This window comes from Monomorium pharaonis, unplaced genomic scaffold (genome assembly GCF_013373865.1).
Source record: "Monomorium pharaonis isolate MP-MQ-018 unplaced genomic scaffold, ASM1337386v2 scaffold_463, whole genome shotgun sequence".
Lineage (NCBI taxonomy): Eukaryota > Metazoa > Arthropoda > Insecta > Hymenoptera > Formicidae > Monomorium > Monomorium pharaonis.
Genome location: NW_023415762.1, coordinates 41,895 through 60,430, shown reverse-complemented (window position 1 = coordinate 60,430; position 18,536 = coordinate 41,895). Strand labels below are relative to the sequence as shown.

The 18,536-nt window shown below is 40.6% G+C and overlaps 1 protein-coding gene and 1 pseudogene across 1 annotated transcript; both read left to right on the top strand.

The window, feature by feature from the left end:
* The first annotated feature begins 7,090 nt into the window (after positions 1–7,090).
* Positions 7,091–8,163, top strand: LOC118648483 (annotated as a pseudogene).
* Positions 8,164–12,274: 4,111 nt separating this feature from the next.
* LOC118648482 lies at positions 12,275–17,452 on the top strand. Its single transcript, XM_036294795.1, has one exon. It carries the CDS (start codon positions 12,275–12,277, stop codon positions 17,450–17,452), a length of 5,178 nt encoding a protein of 1,725 aa, XP_036150688.1.
* The last annotated feature ends 1,084 nt before the right edge of the window (positions 17,453–18,536 follow it).

Below are 18,536 nucleotides of genomic sequence, written 5' to 3'. Positions count from 1 at the left end.
TCTTCTGCTTTTTCTTTCTGAATCCGTTTTGTTGTTTTGTTTTTATCTTGTAACTCTTCTTTAATAATTTTTTTTCTTTTTTTTTTGGTAATTACTCCATTTATTTGATGTCACGACAGATGGAATTTTATCTATTCGGCGCATTTTTTTGGAAGTTTTTGGGCCATATAAAAATTTCTTTGAAAACTTTTTCATTGTTAAGATTCTTGTTAAAAAAAGTATCTTTTGAATATAAATGAGGAATTTCTATGAGCTCAATGTTTTTAAGAGTAACTGCTTCTAATAGAGGATTTGTTTCATCTTGGTTTAAGGATAAAATAATGTCAAATGACACCGTTGTTTTATTAGTTTTAGTTTCATTAGTTTCAGAAATAATTTTAGTTTCAACTTGATTAATATCTGCGCTTGTTGAAGTATCGCAAACTTCTATTTTGTCTCCTAAATAATAAAATATTAAAAATATGTATAAATCTCAAGATAACAATTACACAATTTTTTGTAAAAAGAATTAAATGTACTGAAATATTTTACCCACCAATTGTTTTAACTTAAGCCAATATTTGTATAAGCTATCATTAGCAAGTTCAACAGAGTTTTGTAACTCTAATTCTTCATGTTCTTTGAAAGAAGAAAGAATATTAGATGATAGATTTTTTTAAAAAAGCAAGATGCTTTTGGAAATTTTTTTTACCTTTAAGTATTTGATTTAAAACGTTAGGTGGTATTCGTGTGTACCAAAATAAAATCATTGGAGGTGGAATGTCTCCAACAGCACTAATTGTGTCAAGGTCTCTTAATCACTTCCATCCACAACTTGATGAATTGCTTTCGATCCCTTTCTACCAAGAACACGGTTTCCACTTGGATGTAAAAAAAAAGGCACTTTCGTCGCAGTTAAGTACACGTGATGAATCTACATTAATAAGATTCTTTAGCTCTAAATGATTTTGTACTTCAGCAAACCAGGCTCGAATCTTTTCTTCTGTTGCTTTGTTGTTACGAGCATCACTTAAATTTTGACTTATTTGTTTCGAAATTTGAGAATGACGTTTTAAAAAACTGTCAAGCCAACGTCTTCCTGGACAATTATTCTTAAATGGAGAAAATTTTTTACCAATATCAAGGTAAAATTTTACGTTGTCTAAAAGTTGTATTTTTGTTACTGGACGTTTTGCATCTTTGTAAAACTTTGTAAAATTCATGTGACAATTTCTTTTCTTCCTCAGTAGATAAAATTGGTACTGGTCGAATAATTTTCGTTTCACTATTACTTCGACTTTAAAAATAAAGTGCTCTTAGGAATATTGAACTGTCGTGATGCCTTCCTTAAAGTCGTACCTTTTTGCATTAACATTAATGCGCCATCAACAAGATCAGCTCGACTATATCTGTATCTTTGACATGCTTCTCTTTGCTTTTGTTTCTTAGTTTTTGTTATTTTCCATTAATTTTGCCTTAACAAAAGAATAAAATAAATTTTTATGTATTAACATAATTTATTCAAGTTATTTTGAGGTTAAATTTTAAAACATTCGATATTGTTATACACTGGATTAAAATCGATTTTGTTTTTTAAATGACATTTATATTATAATTAACTAATGTGAGTAGCTTACCATCTTCTTATTAATTTCTTACTGCTTCCTGTTTATTATCAAGCACTAGAAGTGAAAATTGCTTGACTGTCTAATGACTAATATGTCAAACTGCAATGCGCTTATTTTTGGACATTTGTCCATTTATTAGTGCTTTCATGTTGAACGCTTGTACTACTTATTGGACAGTTATATTTATTAATTATATCATGTAATTTGATGTTATTTAATCAATTTTGCAGTTCAAATTACTCTTTACCTTATATTGCTAATATATGTTGCAACGTAGCTTTCCCTCGGGAACGCCAGTTCCGAGGGGGCTACGCTCAATTAAACGGGAATTTCTATATATGCGGTAACGAGTAACGCTTTTCCAGTTAGATGCGATAGTTTATTCGACGTTAATCTCAATATTTCTCGAGAATGCTCTCGATACGGTATCAGCTGCTTGCATAGGGTATCCCCCACTCGCTCGAGACTAGCTCTCGAGGCGAGAACGGTAACTCATAGACGGTATCCCCCAAATATCGGGCGAGATTGCTCTCGACACGATAGCGGTATCTTGTAGACGGTATCCCCCAATATCGATCGAGGTTGCCCTCGATACGATAGCGGTAGCTTGCAGGAACGGTAACTTCCCAATACGCTAAATTGTTGGGCGCCAGGCGCGACTTCTCGCGCCACACAATAATCGACTATAATACGGTAACCAACTGGAAAGCGTCACAAGTGCCGGTAGCTCTTTCTCTCGAGACGATAGAGTGGCGTGGTTCTTAATAAATCGGAAAACGTGGAAAAGTCGGATCGAGGCAGGTTGTATAAAGATTCGGTACTCACTTATTTAACAATCAAAGAATATTTTATATTTCTTTACTGAGTGAAAACGGTAACAATGCTGCACGGAGCTTACTCAATGCGTCTGCATACAATTAATGCACGAATATTACTGTGATAGAGACAAAAACTAATTAAAGACACAACAATGTGGAAAAGACAGAATTGATAATACGCGGTGGGAGGCCGGCGAGGCTCTCCGCTCAAACGAGGACAATAGTAATAATCACGGAAGCAAATCGCGGTAACAGTGATTCTAATCCTATGACTGTCGGCTCCGGCGCAGTCCGAGAGGGACGTACTCGCGGTATCAATTATTCGGGGCCGGTCGGTCCGAGCCCTCGTGCGGCCACAAAACTCTACTCTTTACTTCGAGTTACTTTACACACTAATATCACTAACAATATCGGATTCGGATGACCGACGTCCTCCGAGGAGACGGTATCCGGTATCCGGTCCCGCACGAGGTTTGACCGCCCTTCCCGAATCTTACTTAATCGCTGGCTGCCGAGTGTTGGCCTTACAAAGCGAACGGAGTCCTGGTCCTCGAAGTCTTCGGTAACGATCGGTATCTGGGGCTCGTCCTCTGCAAGTGAACACAGTCACGGCGTGCCGAACAGTGAGGAGCTCCGGTCCCGCGCCGGCCGGCTCGAGCCGCCGCGCATGCGCGTGCTTCGATTTTCGGTCGATCCGCACGCCTCGATCTCATGCGGCGCCGCATCGCCTCTCGAACCGCCTCGTGGTCCGCGCGTGACGACTTCCGCCGAGGCGAGTGTTAGCGCTCTGCCATTTTCGGTCAGCCCGGCTGGCCATGCCGTGACCAAACCGATCTACGTGGCGGCGGATGACAGCTTGACGGTCGCTCCCCCGGTTTGCAGCCCGGTGGCGTGCCCTCGGCATGATTCCTCTCATGAATCTTTCCTGTTGCTAGGCGGTACAATTTCTGCCACGGTATCCTCAGGGCGGCGGTATCCAGGCGGCTCAGGGCGGTAATAATCAGCCGGGCTCGGTGCACGGCTCGGCGGGGAAACTCTGCGCGGGACACCTCGCCTACTGTCGACTTCTCGCGATACTTTTCCCCCGATGGCTGCTCCTCCTCCGTTAGTGGTACAACCAAAATTAAGCCCTCACTCGGCGCCTTAGTCCTAAATACCCTAATTAATCTGATACGGTAACGCGGAAACTAGAAAAGAAAGAAATAAACGTAAAACAAAGTCACGTCCCCCTCGACTCGGCGAGGAGGAGCCCCAAATCGACCCCCTCGGTCGAGCTTACGCCCTTGTGACGAACGCGACCGGACGCGTTACGTCACAATGTATCATCAATATTAAAAAATGTCAAAATTTAAATTATTTATAATCTTAAAAAAAATCTCAAGTCCTAAAGCTTTTAGTTACATAATAATTTCTTTTACTCGTTGCTGTTGTAATATTTTTGAAATTTTTTTTCTAACAATATTTTCAATATAAATAAATTATGAAATACTTAATTTGTAAATAATATTTAATTAAAATATTAAAAATTATAACAAATTTATTTGAAATTATAAATATCAGCAAAAGTTTATTACTTATATTTTATCATTTTGTCCAATAGTTGGGTCGTGTTCACTAATAGGTACTAATAGGTTTATTTTATTTTTATATTTTACTATCCATTGTAAATTTCACACATTATGTAGTTTCATGTACTTTTTTCACTTCCACCACTTGAACAAAGTTTTCGATCTTCGGAATTTTTCACGGATTTTCTTTTAATAGCAAGTCATTTTCGTCACTACCCATATAGACAAAAAGATGGCTTTTAGATTTCTAAAAGACATCTTGCGATTTCTTGCGGTATCTTACATTTTTTACGAAAAGATACCTTTTCGTGATCTAAAAGATGTCTTATGCAACAGTTTGAGACCTGTTTCAGATATCTGGCGATATCTAAAAGACATCTTATAGACACTTAAAGATGTCAAAGATATCTAAAAGACATCTTAAAGACATCTAAAAGACATCTTGAAGAAATCTAAAAGACATTTTAAACAATACTTAGATATCTAAAAGACTTCTTTTAGAAATCTGAAAGACTTATATAAGATATCTTATAGATGTCTTTTATACATCTTGAAGACCAGTTTTAGAATTTTTTTTAAATATCTATTTTTATATATTTATTAATTAATATTTACAAATAAAACACATTTTAAATTATAATTTAATATATTCTGGAAAATATAAAACTTTACAATGGTAACATTTTAAACGATAACATTTACAGTGCAATTGTTTATATTTCAAATGATATAAGATAGATATTTATTATACTGCGTCCCCTCGGGGTTTGCAGTCTCATCTAATAATACATTACATATCTTATACCGTCAATTATCCTATAAAAAATATATTACATCTCATAAGTCACAGCCCCACCTACGCGACCTGGCCATTTTGCGACCTCTACATTCTTACTCTCCCTCCCCTTCTCGTCCCTCTAATTTCCAATATTCTCTCCCCCTACTCTTTTCCCCTGTTCTTCCTCTCTCCTTCTCTTTTCTCTCTTCACTTTTCTTCCACTCATCTCATTCTTTGTCCTCTTCTTCTATTTCCTTCTTCCTCTCTTTTCCCCCTTCTATTTCAAATGATATAAAACGATTACTTAATAATGTAATTATTACAAACACTTGTCAAAATTGAATACATCGCATACTCTATGTATTATTTATATCGCACAGTCTTTCTCCTCTTCTCACACACTTTCTTTCGTAATACTTTTTACTAAAGTACCTCTTTTTTTTTTAGAGGAATTCAGACCTTGGCAAAAAATCAAAAAGCAGAAAAACAATCGTGTTGGTAGTCAACAGTTTTTGTTTTCTGCTAATCTGTTAATTTACACATATCGTCTTTATCGGTTTCTGCTTTCTGTTTTTTTTACCAAAGTCTGAACTTTCCTTTACAATAAAAATGTATTTTACAATATACAAATATACGTATACAATATAACTGCATACAAAACATTGTCAATCCAGAAAATGCGTTTCTGAAAAATTAAACTCGTAGAACATTGAATTGGTATTTTATGTAGAAAATATGGAGAAACAGGCAAACATTTTTCATATTTTCTACATTCACATTAGTTAGCAAAATTCTTTTCGTCGAAAGAGCATTTCATTTTAAATTCAAGTTTCCAACGGCAAAAATATAAAAGAAACGAATATTAGGACGGAATTCATAGATTGATCTTATTCAAGATCCATCTTAAAAACACTCTTGAGACGTCGATACTTCATTGGTTAAGTAAAGTCTTAAGTCTGCTCGTGGCTAGAATTAAGATGATTCTTGAACTTAAGATTGGTCTATAAATTTAGTTTTTAATAACTATTTGATTAAGTTATTTGACCAATGGTGCCGAGACCATCTGCTTTCAAGGACAGATTTGGCATTGTTCGACATTCTCGATCAAGCTTCGAGTAATGGATGCTGGTACTGACCTCGAAAGAAGATAAAGTCCGTATTGGTCGACAATTAAGATTAATCTTCGATCAATGGGTGCTGGGACTATCTACTTTCAAGGACAGAGTCCGCATTGTTCGACGTTCGAGCTTCGAGCAATGGGTGCTGGGACTGTTCTCGAAAGAAGATAGAGTCCGCAGTGGTCGACAACCAAGATTAATCTTCGATCAATGGGTGCTGGGACTATCTACTTTCAAAGGCAGAGTCCGCATTGTTCGACGTTCTCCTTCGAGCTTCGAGCAATGGGTGCTGGGACTGTCCTCGAAAGAAGATAGAGTCCGCATTGGTCGACGACCAAGATTAATCTTCGATCAATGGGTGCTGGGACTATCTACTTTCGAAGGCAGAGTCCGCATTGTTCGACGTTCTCGTTCGAACTTCGAACAATGGGTGCTGGGACTGTCCTCGAAAGAAGATAAGAAGAGTCCGCATTGGTCGACGACCAAGATTAATCTTCGATCAATGGGTGCTGGGACTATCTACTTTCGAAGGCAGAGTCCGCATTGTTCGACGTTCTCGTTCGAACTTCGAACAATGGGTGCTGGGATTGTCCTCGAAAGAAGATAGAGTCCGCATTGGTCGACGACCAAGATTAATCTTCGATCAATGGGTGCTGGGACTATCTACTTTCGAAGGCAGAGTCCGCATTGTTCGACGTTCTCGTTCGAACTTCGAACAATGGGTGCTGGGACTGTCCTCGAAAGAAGATAGAGTCCGCATTGGTCGACGACCAAGATTAATCTTCGATCAATGGGTGCTGGGACTATCTACTTTCGAAGGCAGAGTCCGCATTGTTCGACGTTCTCGTTCGAACTTCGAGCAATGGGTGCTGGGACTGTCCTCGAAAGAAGATAGAGTCCGCATTGATCGACGACCAAGATTAATCTTTGATCAATGGGTGCTGGGACTATCTATTCTCGAGGGTGCAATGGGTGTTCTTCTAGTGTCAGTAGCAGTAGTTGCGATAGTACGCACGATTGCTTATGATAGTTTGTTGTGTACAATTCAGTGTGGTTACGATTCGTAGCGATATAAAATAAATTCGATGCTGAGTTTCTAGACTTTAAGACTTTAAAACAGGGAAATTTATTGGGAACGGCTGTGCGTGAAGAAATTTTTTATGAATTTTTCTTCATAATACTTTTAAAATAAATATATTGCCAGTTGTGCGCATCGTCTCGCATGCGTACGTACGTGCGTGCATACGTGCGTGCGTGCGTGCGTGCGTGCGTTTGCACCATTCGTCGATCGTATCCGCACACAAGCGCTTTTGCTATTCATTCCTTTTATTTTCTTTGTCCAGACATTTACCTCCGTTTTTCTTTTTCTTCTTTTCTTTTTGTTTTTCTTTCTTTCTCAAGTGTAATTTCTCACTGCCCTCACGTTGGGAACGCAGCGCAGCACTTTGATTTTTGCGTCTCTCCACGTCCACGCTGTCCACGGTACGGAAACCGGGAACGGCCGTCTAACGAGACGAGGGATTGTATAGTGAGCGTCCTCTTGCTCTCCAGCAGCAGCGGAACACATTTCTCGTCGACTCCGTCGATTCTCGGAGGACAGAATATGGAGGCGATAGCAAAGCACGACTTTACGGCAACCGCGGAGGACGAGCTCAGCTTTCGTAGGCTCCAAGTCCTAAAGATTCTAAATATGGAAGGTAATATGAATTGGTACAGAGCTGAATTGGATTCTAGAGAAGGGCGTATACCAAGTAATTACATTCGGATGAAAAGCCACTGGTACTATGGCAGGATAACCAGAGCAGATGCCGAAAGATTATTGATGAACAAACACGAAAGTGCCTTTTTGATCAGAATCAGTGAAAGCTTTTTTGGTGATTTCTCTTTATTTGTAAAGTGCTTTGATGATGTACAGCACTTCAAAGTATTAAGAGACGCTTAGGGCAAGTTCTTTCTCTGGGTTGTCAAATTCAACAGCCTCAATGAACTGGTGGAATACCATCGTACAGCATCCGTTTCTCGATCGTAAGACGTTAAGCTACGTGACATGGTCCCCGAGGAGTATTTTGTGCAAGCACTCTATGATTTTGCACGGCAAGAGCCTGGTGAGTTGGAATTTCGACGAGGAGATGTAATTACTGTCACAGATCATACAGATTAGCACTGGTGGCACGGTGAAATCGGTAATAGACGGGGTTTGTTTCCGTCTATTTATGTCACGCCACTCCTAGGTTTTATATGGGCATAGTTAAGTTTGTCTTTGCGCCTTTAGCAACGCTCGTAGTAACAAGGACGATCGGCGTCTAACGAATTATACTCTGTACATTATTCTCTGTGTTCGTAACTTCCGAATTTAGATCCATTATTCTGCAGGTTGTCCAGCGGTCATGGAAATCTGGATTTGATCCGCTTTTTTTCTGATGTCTTTTTGTTGTTAGTACATTATCCTCAGTGTTCATAACATCCAAACTTGGATCTATTATGCTACAGGGTGTCCAGCGGTTATGAAAATCTGGAAACCAGGAATTGTCAGGGGATTTTATAAATCTGCAAATATCAGGGAAAAATCGTGGATTTTTACAATTTTTCTGGAATTTTTAGAATTTTTACACTCTGAATTTTTTCATCATGGTTTTACTTAAATTTTGTATATGTAATACGCGATCGATAGCGTGGCGCAAATTTTTATAATAAAAAGTTTCGCTGTTTGTATGCGTGAGAACAACGACACATAAACAATCACTGTCATTGTGATTTATTTGACTTGCTTTTTTTATTTCTATAAAAATTTCACGACGCTTGAAATTATTTAAAACTTTAACTTTGAATCCAAGATTGTTGAAGGTTACTTTTAGTCTTTTCATATCAACTGATTAACCATGTCGATTAAAGAGTTTCTCATTCTTATTAAATTTATCGTGATTTATCATGATCAAACATTTACCACGATTTTTATGTACCACGGTTCATATTGTAATGATTTGCATTATGTTTTACTGCTGTCGTTGTGCGGTGGACTCTGAACGTTTATATTGACAAAGCTAACTGACGGTGGATTGGGTGCATCTATTTTTTTCTCGGATAATCCCGCAGTACAGAAATTTAGTTTAATATTATGCAGCTCAAATTTGCTCATCGTAAAAATCACAAAATTTTTTGCAATTAAGTCTTTCTGAACATGATTTTTTTCTTTGCTGCCGTTTTGCTGGGTGCGGGCTTATATTTTGCGCCGGAGCTGTGTTAGATACCGGTGTGGCAAGTAATATTTGCGAAAATCTCAGACAAAGTCGTCTGATGTTTCCCAGTTCTGTCGATTGTTTCGGCACCATAGGAGGGCCTCTTTCTTTAACAGCTCGGGAAGCCCGCGTAGCTGGCGGTCGTCGTACCCGTACTTGCTTTTCAGTCTATTTTCCTGCTCTAAGAAGAACATCGGGTCTTTCCCAATGTCATTTAGATTTGTATGGGTTTCTTGGTGTCGCATCAGATGCTTTCATATCAGAGATAAAAGAAGCATATCGAAATAAAGCTTTGACCTGCCATCCGCACAAAATTCCGGATAATCCTAGAGCTGCTGAGTTATTTCAGAAGCTCTTACGCATATTGGAGATATTAACTGATGCGAAGGTCACAGCAGTCTATGATCAAGCTGTTGCTGCCAGGAACCAAGCAAAAGAACGCAGCAGATAATTTGATGCTAAAAGGAAAAAATTAAAGGAAGATTTGGAGGCACGTGAGGAAGTTTTTAAGAAGTCATTTCATCGTGCACATAAAGGCCTGACATAAAGGAAAATAACGATTGATGGAGGCAAATTTACCTAGGTCAGTATCTTTGAATTTCGTCCCGATTTTGCGTTGAGGTGGAGGCTGTGCAGTCTTCGGCTGATGTCTTCTTGAGCAGTGACAAATTCGGTGAATTTGCAAAAACAGTTCTCAGTTCGCAATACACTCACGGAAGTTTACTTAATACACAAAGTTCGATGCTTTGCACTCAAATCTGAAGAAGACCTTTTTAAAGTATAGGACTAGCTTAATTTTGGTAAAAAGTTTTTCAGATTGTTAATAGATATATAGAATATGTAATTTTTTATTCAGATGAGTATAAAAGAATTGAAGAGTGGTATAAGTGCATTTTCACAGTGCATTTTCAAGCGCTGTGTCTTCTCCTTTAATCATCTCGCCCGTAATTCTGTTTTCGTCTGGGTTTTTTCTATTCTTTCACTTATGTTATCGCTGCTGAGTTTCTTTTGTAATTTCCGGTGTTTCCCCAGATCCTACGTTTACGACTTTCTGTTCCGGCTGTTGTTTTCATGGTGTTGGGACTCGTTTTTCGTATAGCTCTTTATAGAATTTTTAGATGACCTTCATTATTTGGTGTTTCTCATATAGAAGGGTACCGTTTTCATTTCTCATGCAGTTTATTCTGCCATTTCCATTCCTCAGTTTAGATTTTAGAACTTTCGTATTTAGATTGTCTTTGATTGCGTCTTGAATCTGCTCTGTGTTGTAGGATCGACATCTTTTCTAATGGCCTTTTTTACATGCTTGCAAATCTGTTCATATTTCGCGCTCTCGGTTGGTAGTTTCTCATAACTCGATCAAAGCGATTGTCTTAGGTTCTAGTTTGCTGGAAGTTTGTCTCTTTAACGCAGGTTTGTTTAATCGCTACATGCACATCTTAAACCATCCTTGCTTTCTATTCATTTGGGAAAAGTCTTTGCAGTTCTTTTTTAAGCTCAACTTGCGAGACAGGTGTTTTTGGTACTTTTTTTCTCTAGGTTTCAGATCGCGTTTGGGTGGTCTGTTTTCTTTTGACCATCTTCTTTATTTCTGTTCGGAGATTTATTGTTGTTTTTGTTCTGATTATTCTATGGTCGCTGCTCGTGTTAAAACTGTTCAAGACCGATACATCTTTTGGTCAGAGGACACAACATAATTGATCTAGTTTTTTACCGTTTCATTCGGACTTGCGATTTTACAATAGTGTAAAACAAATAACTCACTGCTGCTATGATGTCCGGCTTTTCCTATGGACCCTCGGTTAATCAGCTCGCGCACACATTTTCATACCAACGGTACTGACCAGCCGAATCTTCTTCGGTAAGATGCGAACACAAAAGCGGACGAAATTGCGCCAGTCTCACGCTATGCGTCACTAACAGCGAATTAATGATTTGATGCTGCGCGTTACTTCTAGCGCACTACTATTATGCTTCTCGAAATTAATTACAACTTGAAATTTTCATAAAAAGATTACAATTAAAATTATTGTTAAAAGACACACCTGACGGTATAGCAATGCACTACTTTACGAAACTGCCATAAATAACCTTAACATAACCTCACACTGTACATCACTTAACGCCGCGCAGGGGTGACCGTACCGTACTGTCATTTGGGCTAAGCAAACCTATGCGGACCCGAGCTCATTACAATGCGGACAAACACATACACATAAACATACACTTACACTCATTCGTACTGACTCATCTACATATATACGACACATAACATACACATATCTACATAACAGTCAGTGTAGTAAAACCAGTGAAAGAGTTTGAGATAAGAGTCATACGTGTCATATATCTGTAGCTGTACGATAAATTCATTTCTTCGCGCAGTTATTATCGGCCGCAGTATGACAGGTTCGTTCTCTGTCACTCAATGGTTATCGACTGCATCCATCGATCGGTCGCTGGCTCGCGCATGTTCGTGGGACTTCGGTCTCTCTCGTCGTTTACCCGGCTTCTTCGGCGCGCGCATCTCTCTCTAGAAAGCTCTCTTATATATCCACGTCGCAACTCGACACGTGTAGGAAACGCTCATTTTAATAAACCACCATAAGAAAATTACGAACAAGTTTTTGGGTCTTAATCAAACACGCCCTACATCGAACCAGCAAACAAAAGTTATCATTAAGCAAAACATCTTTGGTCCTTCGAGCCGGATCCGTCCATACGGCGGATTCTACGGCAGACGCTGCGTTCCTAAGAAGCACGTGAGCAGCCATTAGAGTTGCAACGATCGAGAAACTGATAGAAGGATCAACAATATTCCTTCGCATTTCGGCCTCTGCACCATAAGACGTCATCGACGGCATTTGTGAAGCCAACTCCTTCGCCTCCCGGTTCCTATGCACTAGAAATTATCGACGACATCGTCGAGTACAGGAACGAAAGAGACGAAGTGATCCAGCACGAGACGATCTCCATTTCAAGGACGAAACAAGACAACAGGACACGATTCCCAGCGGCAGCAGTTGAGGCCTCGCAGCCACATCGACGGCGCAGACGAAGCTACACAAGGTAGGAAGACACCGTGTGTCGTCGCCAATTAACCTTACTTCTCACATCCTAAATTTGCTTGATTTCGTTGTTTATCGACAATGACGGACGACATTAACGCTCTAAAACGAATGCGTGCGACTGTAAAAGCGTCATGCACGCGAATAAAAAACTATGTTGATACAATTACCGAGGTAACGACGGCTGTATCGGCCGCTTTGGAGGTTAGGCAAGTCAAACTCGATCAGTATTGGACAGAGTATAACAAAATTCAAACGCAAATAGAGTCCCTCGTGGAAGATCAAGATCGTGAATCATTCGAGTGTGCATTTTATGATTTAGCTGCAAAAATAAAGGTATTGGCGGGCGGCGCCGACAACGGTGGTCATAGAAATGTTGCGAATGCAACCCCCACGGCTAATTTACAAGAAGAATCGGCAACGGCCGTTCAATTACCAAAACTAAACTTGCTTCAATTTTCAGGTAGCTATGAAGAGTGGTTTGCATTCCACGACAACTTTCAATCAGTCATACATAACAATAATTCCTTGAGCGACGTTCAAAAATTTCAATACCTTAAGGCATCATTGACAGGCAATGCTGCAGAGGTTATAAGTTCAATAGAATTGTCCAACCAAAACTACGACATAGCGTGGGATCTCCTCAAGGAACGCTACAATAACGTTAAAGTCTTAGTTCAAGCGCACATCCAGGCTATTTTTGAATTGCCCACAATGGTGAAAGAGAACGCGAACGATCTGCGTCAAATAGCAGATGGTACGGCTCGACATATTCGTGCATTGAAAGCTCTCAAGCGTCCAGCGGACACGTGGGACGACTTGATTATTTACATATTAAGTTCCAAGTTGAACTCAGGAACAGCGCGCCAATGGCGAACGTCGCTCAAGGAAAGGGAAATACCCACACTGAAACAATTTATGGCCTTCTTGCATCACAGATGTGAAGTGCTTGAAGCACCTGTCAAGCCGGTTGGAGGCACGTCGACTCAAGGTCGCATAAATATTAAAAGGCAGGGCACGCATGCTGCCACAGTTAAGTCGCAGTGTAATTATTGCAAGGAAGATCACTTAATCTATTACTGTGCGGATTTTCTCAAATTAACAATTCCTGAGCGCATATCCAAGGCACGTAAGTTAAAATTATGTCTCAATTGCTTGCGTTCGACAAATCATTCTGCCCCAACATGCAAATCGGGCCATTGCAAGTTCTGCAGTGAGCGGCACAACTCGTTGCTCCATTTAAAGGCAAAAGAAACCAACAATTCTCAATCTTCAAATACGGCTTTAGAGCCGTCTCAGGTCGAGGCTATCACTAATTCTGTTACTACTTGCACGTCAACTTCGTGTAGCAGGATCACGTTATTATCCACCGCAGTAGTGGACGTCTTGGATCGATACGGATGCGGGCAGAGATGCAGAACGTTACTAGATAACGGATCCCAAGCAAATCTTATATCAAGCTCCTTTGTAAAAAGATTACAACTTCCCACTCAGACAACAGACATAGTCGTATCGGGAATTAATGGTACAATTAGCAAGTCGAGTCATATCGTACAATTGACGTTTCAATCGCGTGCCACCAATTATCGCACAAATATCAAATGTATTGTCACAGATAAAATAACAGAAAGGCTCCCATCTCGATCAATAGACAAATCCAAACTACAAGTACCCAGCCACATAAGGTTAGCTGATCCTAACTTTCATGTTTCAGATGATGTTGATTTGTTACTAGGAGTCGAAGTATTCTGGGAATTAGTCTGCCCGAATCAAATTAAGATATCACCCGGCCACCCAATACTTCAACAAACTAAACTCGGGTGGATCCTGGCAGGTGGATTCACCACTAACAGTAAAAACTCCCATGTAAACACGCTTCATTTGTCCATTACAAACGAAGAATTGTCAAATCAACTCAGCCAGTTCTGGCGCATTGAGGAACCTCCGCATCTATCCGATCCTTTTACCATAGAGGAAATGGAATGCGAACATCATTTTACTCAGAACGTAACGCGCAATCCTGAGGGACGAATAGTCGTGAAGCTACCTATCAAGGACAATAAAGTAAATTCGATAAGCGATACTAGAGCCATTGCTTTACATCGTTTCTACAAAATAGAAAGGAAGCTTGATTTTCGGCCAATATTGAAGCGTGATTACGCCCAATTTATGCACGAGTACGTGCAATTAGGTCACATGACACCCATCGAAACCGAGGAACCCGCGAACACTGAATTGCCGGTTTTCTATTTACCGCACCATTGCGTGATTAAGCCTGACAGCAGTAGCACCAAATTGAGGGTCGTGTTCGATGGTTCATGCAAAGGTCCCACAGGAATCTCACTCAACAATGCCCTGAGAGTCGGGCCTGTAATCCAACAGGATCTTATCTCTATTCTGTTGCGCTTCCGCACTCTTCCGTTTGTTATCACAGCGGACATAATAAAAATGTACCGCCAGGTGCTCATCGATCCATCTCAAACGCAATTGCAGCGAATATTCTGGCGTGATAACTCTTCTGATCCACTTCAGATTTTCGAATTAAAAACCGTGACGTACGGAACCTCTTCCGCATCGTATCTGGCCACGAGGGCACTCAAATATCTAGCTGATTTGTACAAAAATGATTATCCGTTAGCTTCCCAATGCATGTTACGCGATTTTTACGTCGATGACGTGCTAACGGGTGGCACGTCAATTGACGAATGCATAAGATTAAGGGACGAGCTCATTCAACTTCTTGGGAAAGGAGGATTCCACCTCGCAAAGTGGGCCTCCAATAACTGCCGCATTCTTTCTGGGCTGCATGACACAATGGAATCTAACTTGTCTCTTGACAAAACGCTCAACTGCAAGATACTCGGAACACTCTGGAATCCTTCGACTGATTCATTGCGGTATAATGCTCAAGATACTGGCAATCATAAATCTCTTACTAAACGTGAGTTGCTATCAGAGATAGCCAAGGTGTTTGATCCTCTTGGGTTGATTGGCCCTGTAATAATCATTCCAAAATTGCTGATGCAGGAGCTATGGCAACAAAATCTACAGTGGGACGAGCCCGTTTTCCCATCTATTCTGTCGAAATGGAGTCAATTCAAGTCAGAATTAGTCAGTCTAAATACTTTAAGCATAAGTCGTTGCGTAAAATTCAGTAACGACACCTCGCATCTCCAATTGCATGGCTTCGCTGACGCCAGCCAACGAGCATATGGCGCGTGCATCTATCTTCGCTCGTACACATCAAAGGGCGAATTTCGAACAGAACTATTGTGCTCCAAGGCTCGTGTTGCGCCTCTCAAGGCAACTTCTCTTCCACGCCTAGAATTGTGCGCAGCCATGCTCCTCGCCCAATTAGTCCACAAGGTAAGGTCGTCTGTCGAGCTGGCAAACGTCAAGCTTTTCCTATGGTCAGATTCGACCATCACATTAAACTGGATCGCATCCGCCTCCAGAAAATGGTCAGTATTTGTGGCCAACCGCGTCGGAGAAATCCAGCGATTGACTGAGATTACTGACTGGCATCACATACAATCAACACTAAATCCCGCAGATGTGTTGTCCCGCGGCCTAAATTCTAAGGAACTAATAACATGCGATTTGTGGTGGTCCGGCCCTCCCTTTCTCAAGCACAGGGAATCAAAGTGGCCTGTCACTGAGACCACGCCGAAAATTCAGGAATCCGACATGCCTGAGCTAAAAGGAGCAACCACGCTTTCTTCCACTATAAGCCTATTACCAATCAGTTCGTTGTTGAATAAATTTTCTAATATCGACAAAATATGTCGCATAGTAGCCTATTGTCTAAGGGTCATTAAGTTCCGTTTACGGGGCTCGTATGTTAGCAAATCAATTACGCATCAAGAAGCATCCGCTGCATTGATGATCATTTGCCGCGCAGTTCAGCACAGTACATTCTCACAAGAAATTGATTGTTTAAGGAATAACCAACCATTAAAATCATCAAGTCATTTACTATCTCTATCGCCTTTCCTAGATGATAACAATTTAATAAGGGTAGGTGGGAGACTAAGGAATTCCGAACTTTCCTACGATGCGAAGCATCCGATTTTGTTGCCCAAGCATCATATTTTAACTGAGCTTATAATAAAAAACACACACATACGTAATTTACACGCTGGCCTCCAAGGTACCATGGCCGCGACTCGTCAATTGTTCTGGCCTTTGGGCATACGCTCTATTACACGAAAAATAATCAAACAATGCGTCATCTGCTTCAAATGCAATCCATCAAACTCCGTAGCTAAAATGGGAAATCTACCCGCTCCCAGAGTTAAGCCATCTAGGCCATTTACTACCTGTGGTATTGACTATGCGGGACCGCTGACCATACGAGATGGTAAACGACGAAACGCTCGTCATATGAAATCATACGTCTGCATCTTTGTTTGCTTCGCGACCAAGGCTATCCACATTGAACTTGTGAGTGACTTGACCTCCGACGCCTTTCTTGCGGCCTTGAGGCGATTTGTATCTCGAAGGGGCAAGCCCAGTTCTATTTTTTCGGATAACGGCACCACCTTTGTTGGTGCGTCTCGACAATTATCAGAAATCTATGAATTTTTACGAAAACAAGAAGTAAAGGATAGTATCCATAATTACGCGCAGGACTCTAAAATATCGTGGACCTTTATACCTCCCAACGCCCCCCACTTCGGCGGAATTTGGGAGGCAGGAGTAAAATCGATCAAGTTTCACTTATATCGAATAGTAGGGACCGTTGCCTTAACCTTTGAGGAATTACAAACGACTTTATGCGAAATCGAGGCAATCCTCAACTCCCGTCCTTTGATTCCTTTAAGCACTGATCCAAATGATCTCAGTTTTATTTCTCCTGGTCATTTCCTTATTGGCGACACACTTAACAGTCTTCCGTGCCACAGCTTGGAGAATGTCAACATGAATAGACTCACTAGATGGCAGCTCACTGACCAACTCCGACAGCATTTTTGGAGGCGCTGGAGCCAAGACTATCTGCACCAATTACAGCAACGGCACAAATGGCCCACCTCAAAGGGCGATCAGCTGAAGGTGGGACAACTTGCCCTGATAAAACAACCCGGACTTGCTCCACTTCAATGGCTGAGGGGTCGAGTAGAGAAGATCCATCCAGGAGAGGATGGCATAGCCCGCTCAGCTACTCTACGAACCAACAAGGGAACACTCGTTCGACCATTGTCGCGATTGGCTATCTTGCCAACAGAAGAATGTAGCAATATTTTGTCTAAGACGCTGTAAAGCCTTGCTTATTCTTAATTATTATTTTTATGTCAAGTTATGGCAGTTCATTTTGCCTTATTTTGTATTTTAGTTATTTCCACTATTGTATAATTACTGAGTTACGAACTAACTTTGCGTTTCGTATTGTTTTTCATTTTTTGAAAGAGCTCCTTTCAAGGCGGGCGGTGTACGATAAATTCATTTCTTCGCGCAGTTATTATCGGCCGCAGTATGACAGGTTCGTTCTCTGTCACTCAATGGTTATCGACTGCATCCATCGATCGGTCGCTGGCTCGCGCATGTTCGTGGGACTTCGGTCTCTCTCGTCGTTTACCCGGCTTCTTCGGCGCGCGCATCTCTCTCTAGAAAGCTCTCTTATATATCCACGTCGCAACTCGACACGTGTAGGAAACGCTCATTTTAATAAACCACCATAAGAAAATTACGAACAAGTTTTTGGGTCTTAATCAAACACGCCCTACATCGAACCAGCAAACAAAAGTTATCATTAAGCAAAACAGTAGCAGATCAGACACATTAAACTATCAAAACAAAAAAAAATTACTTAACGCGATCTGACTCGTGGCGCGAGCTAGCTATTAGCGACCCACGTAACTTATACACGGTGCTATAATCACAACGCGAACGCCACATGATAATAGATACGCGAGATGGAATTTTGTCTCTTATGCCGGCACCCGTAGAAATACCTACAATGTTGACAATGACGACGATGACGTATCTTAAATGGAAATTTTGACATTTTTTGTCGTGATATCTTCCGATAAAGTACGTAGAGGAAAATAAAGTTTTCTTATATAAATCGACCTCAAGCTTTTGATTGAGCCTTATATCTTGATTGGTTTAGCCGTTTCTGAGATGCGATAATCTCAGGTGCTCGCAAGTCGCGTACTCGCGTAAAGAACACGGTCGGGCTCGCGCTACGCGTTCACTTGCCACTACCGTGTCTCTTGATCATTGGAATGATAAATAGATTTATTTTTTCCGTCCATTTGTTCGTGAAACCTACTGCTATTAATATGTGTTGGATATGTAATTTTTTAAAAATTGTAGTAAATTTACTGAAAGTGTACTAACTTCC

Bases quoted from the DNA above. Each gene is read 5' to 3' on its own strand.
- LOC118648482 (XM_036294795.1), top strand. From the start codon at position 12,275: ATGACGGACGACATTAACGCTCTAAAACGAATGCGTGCGACTGTAAAA.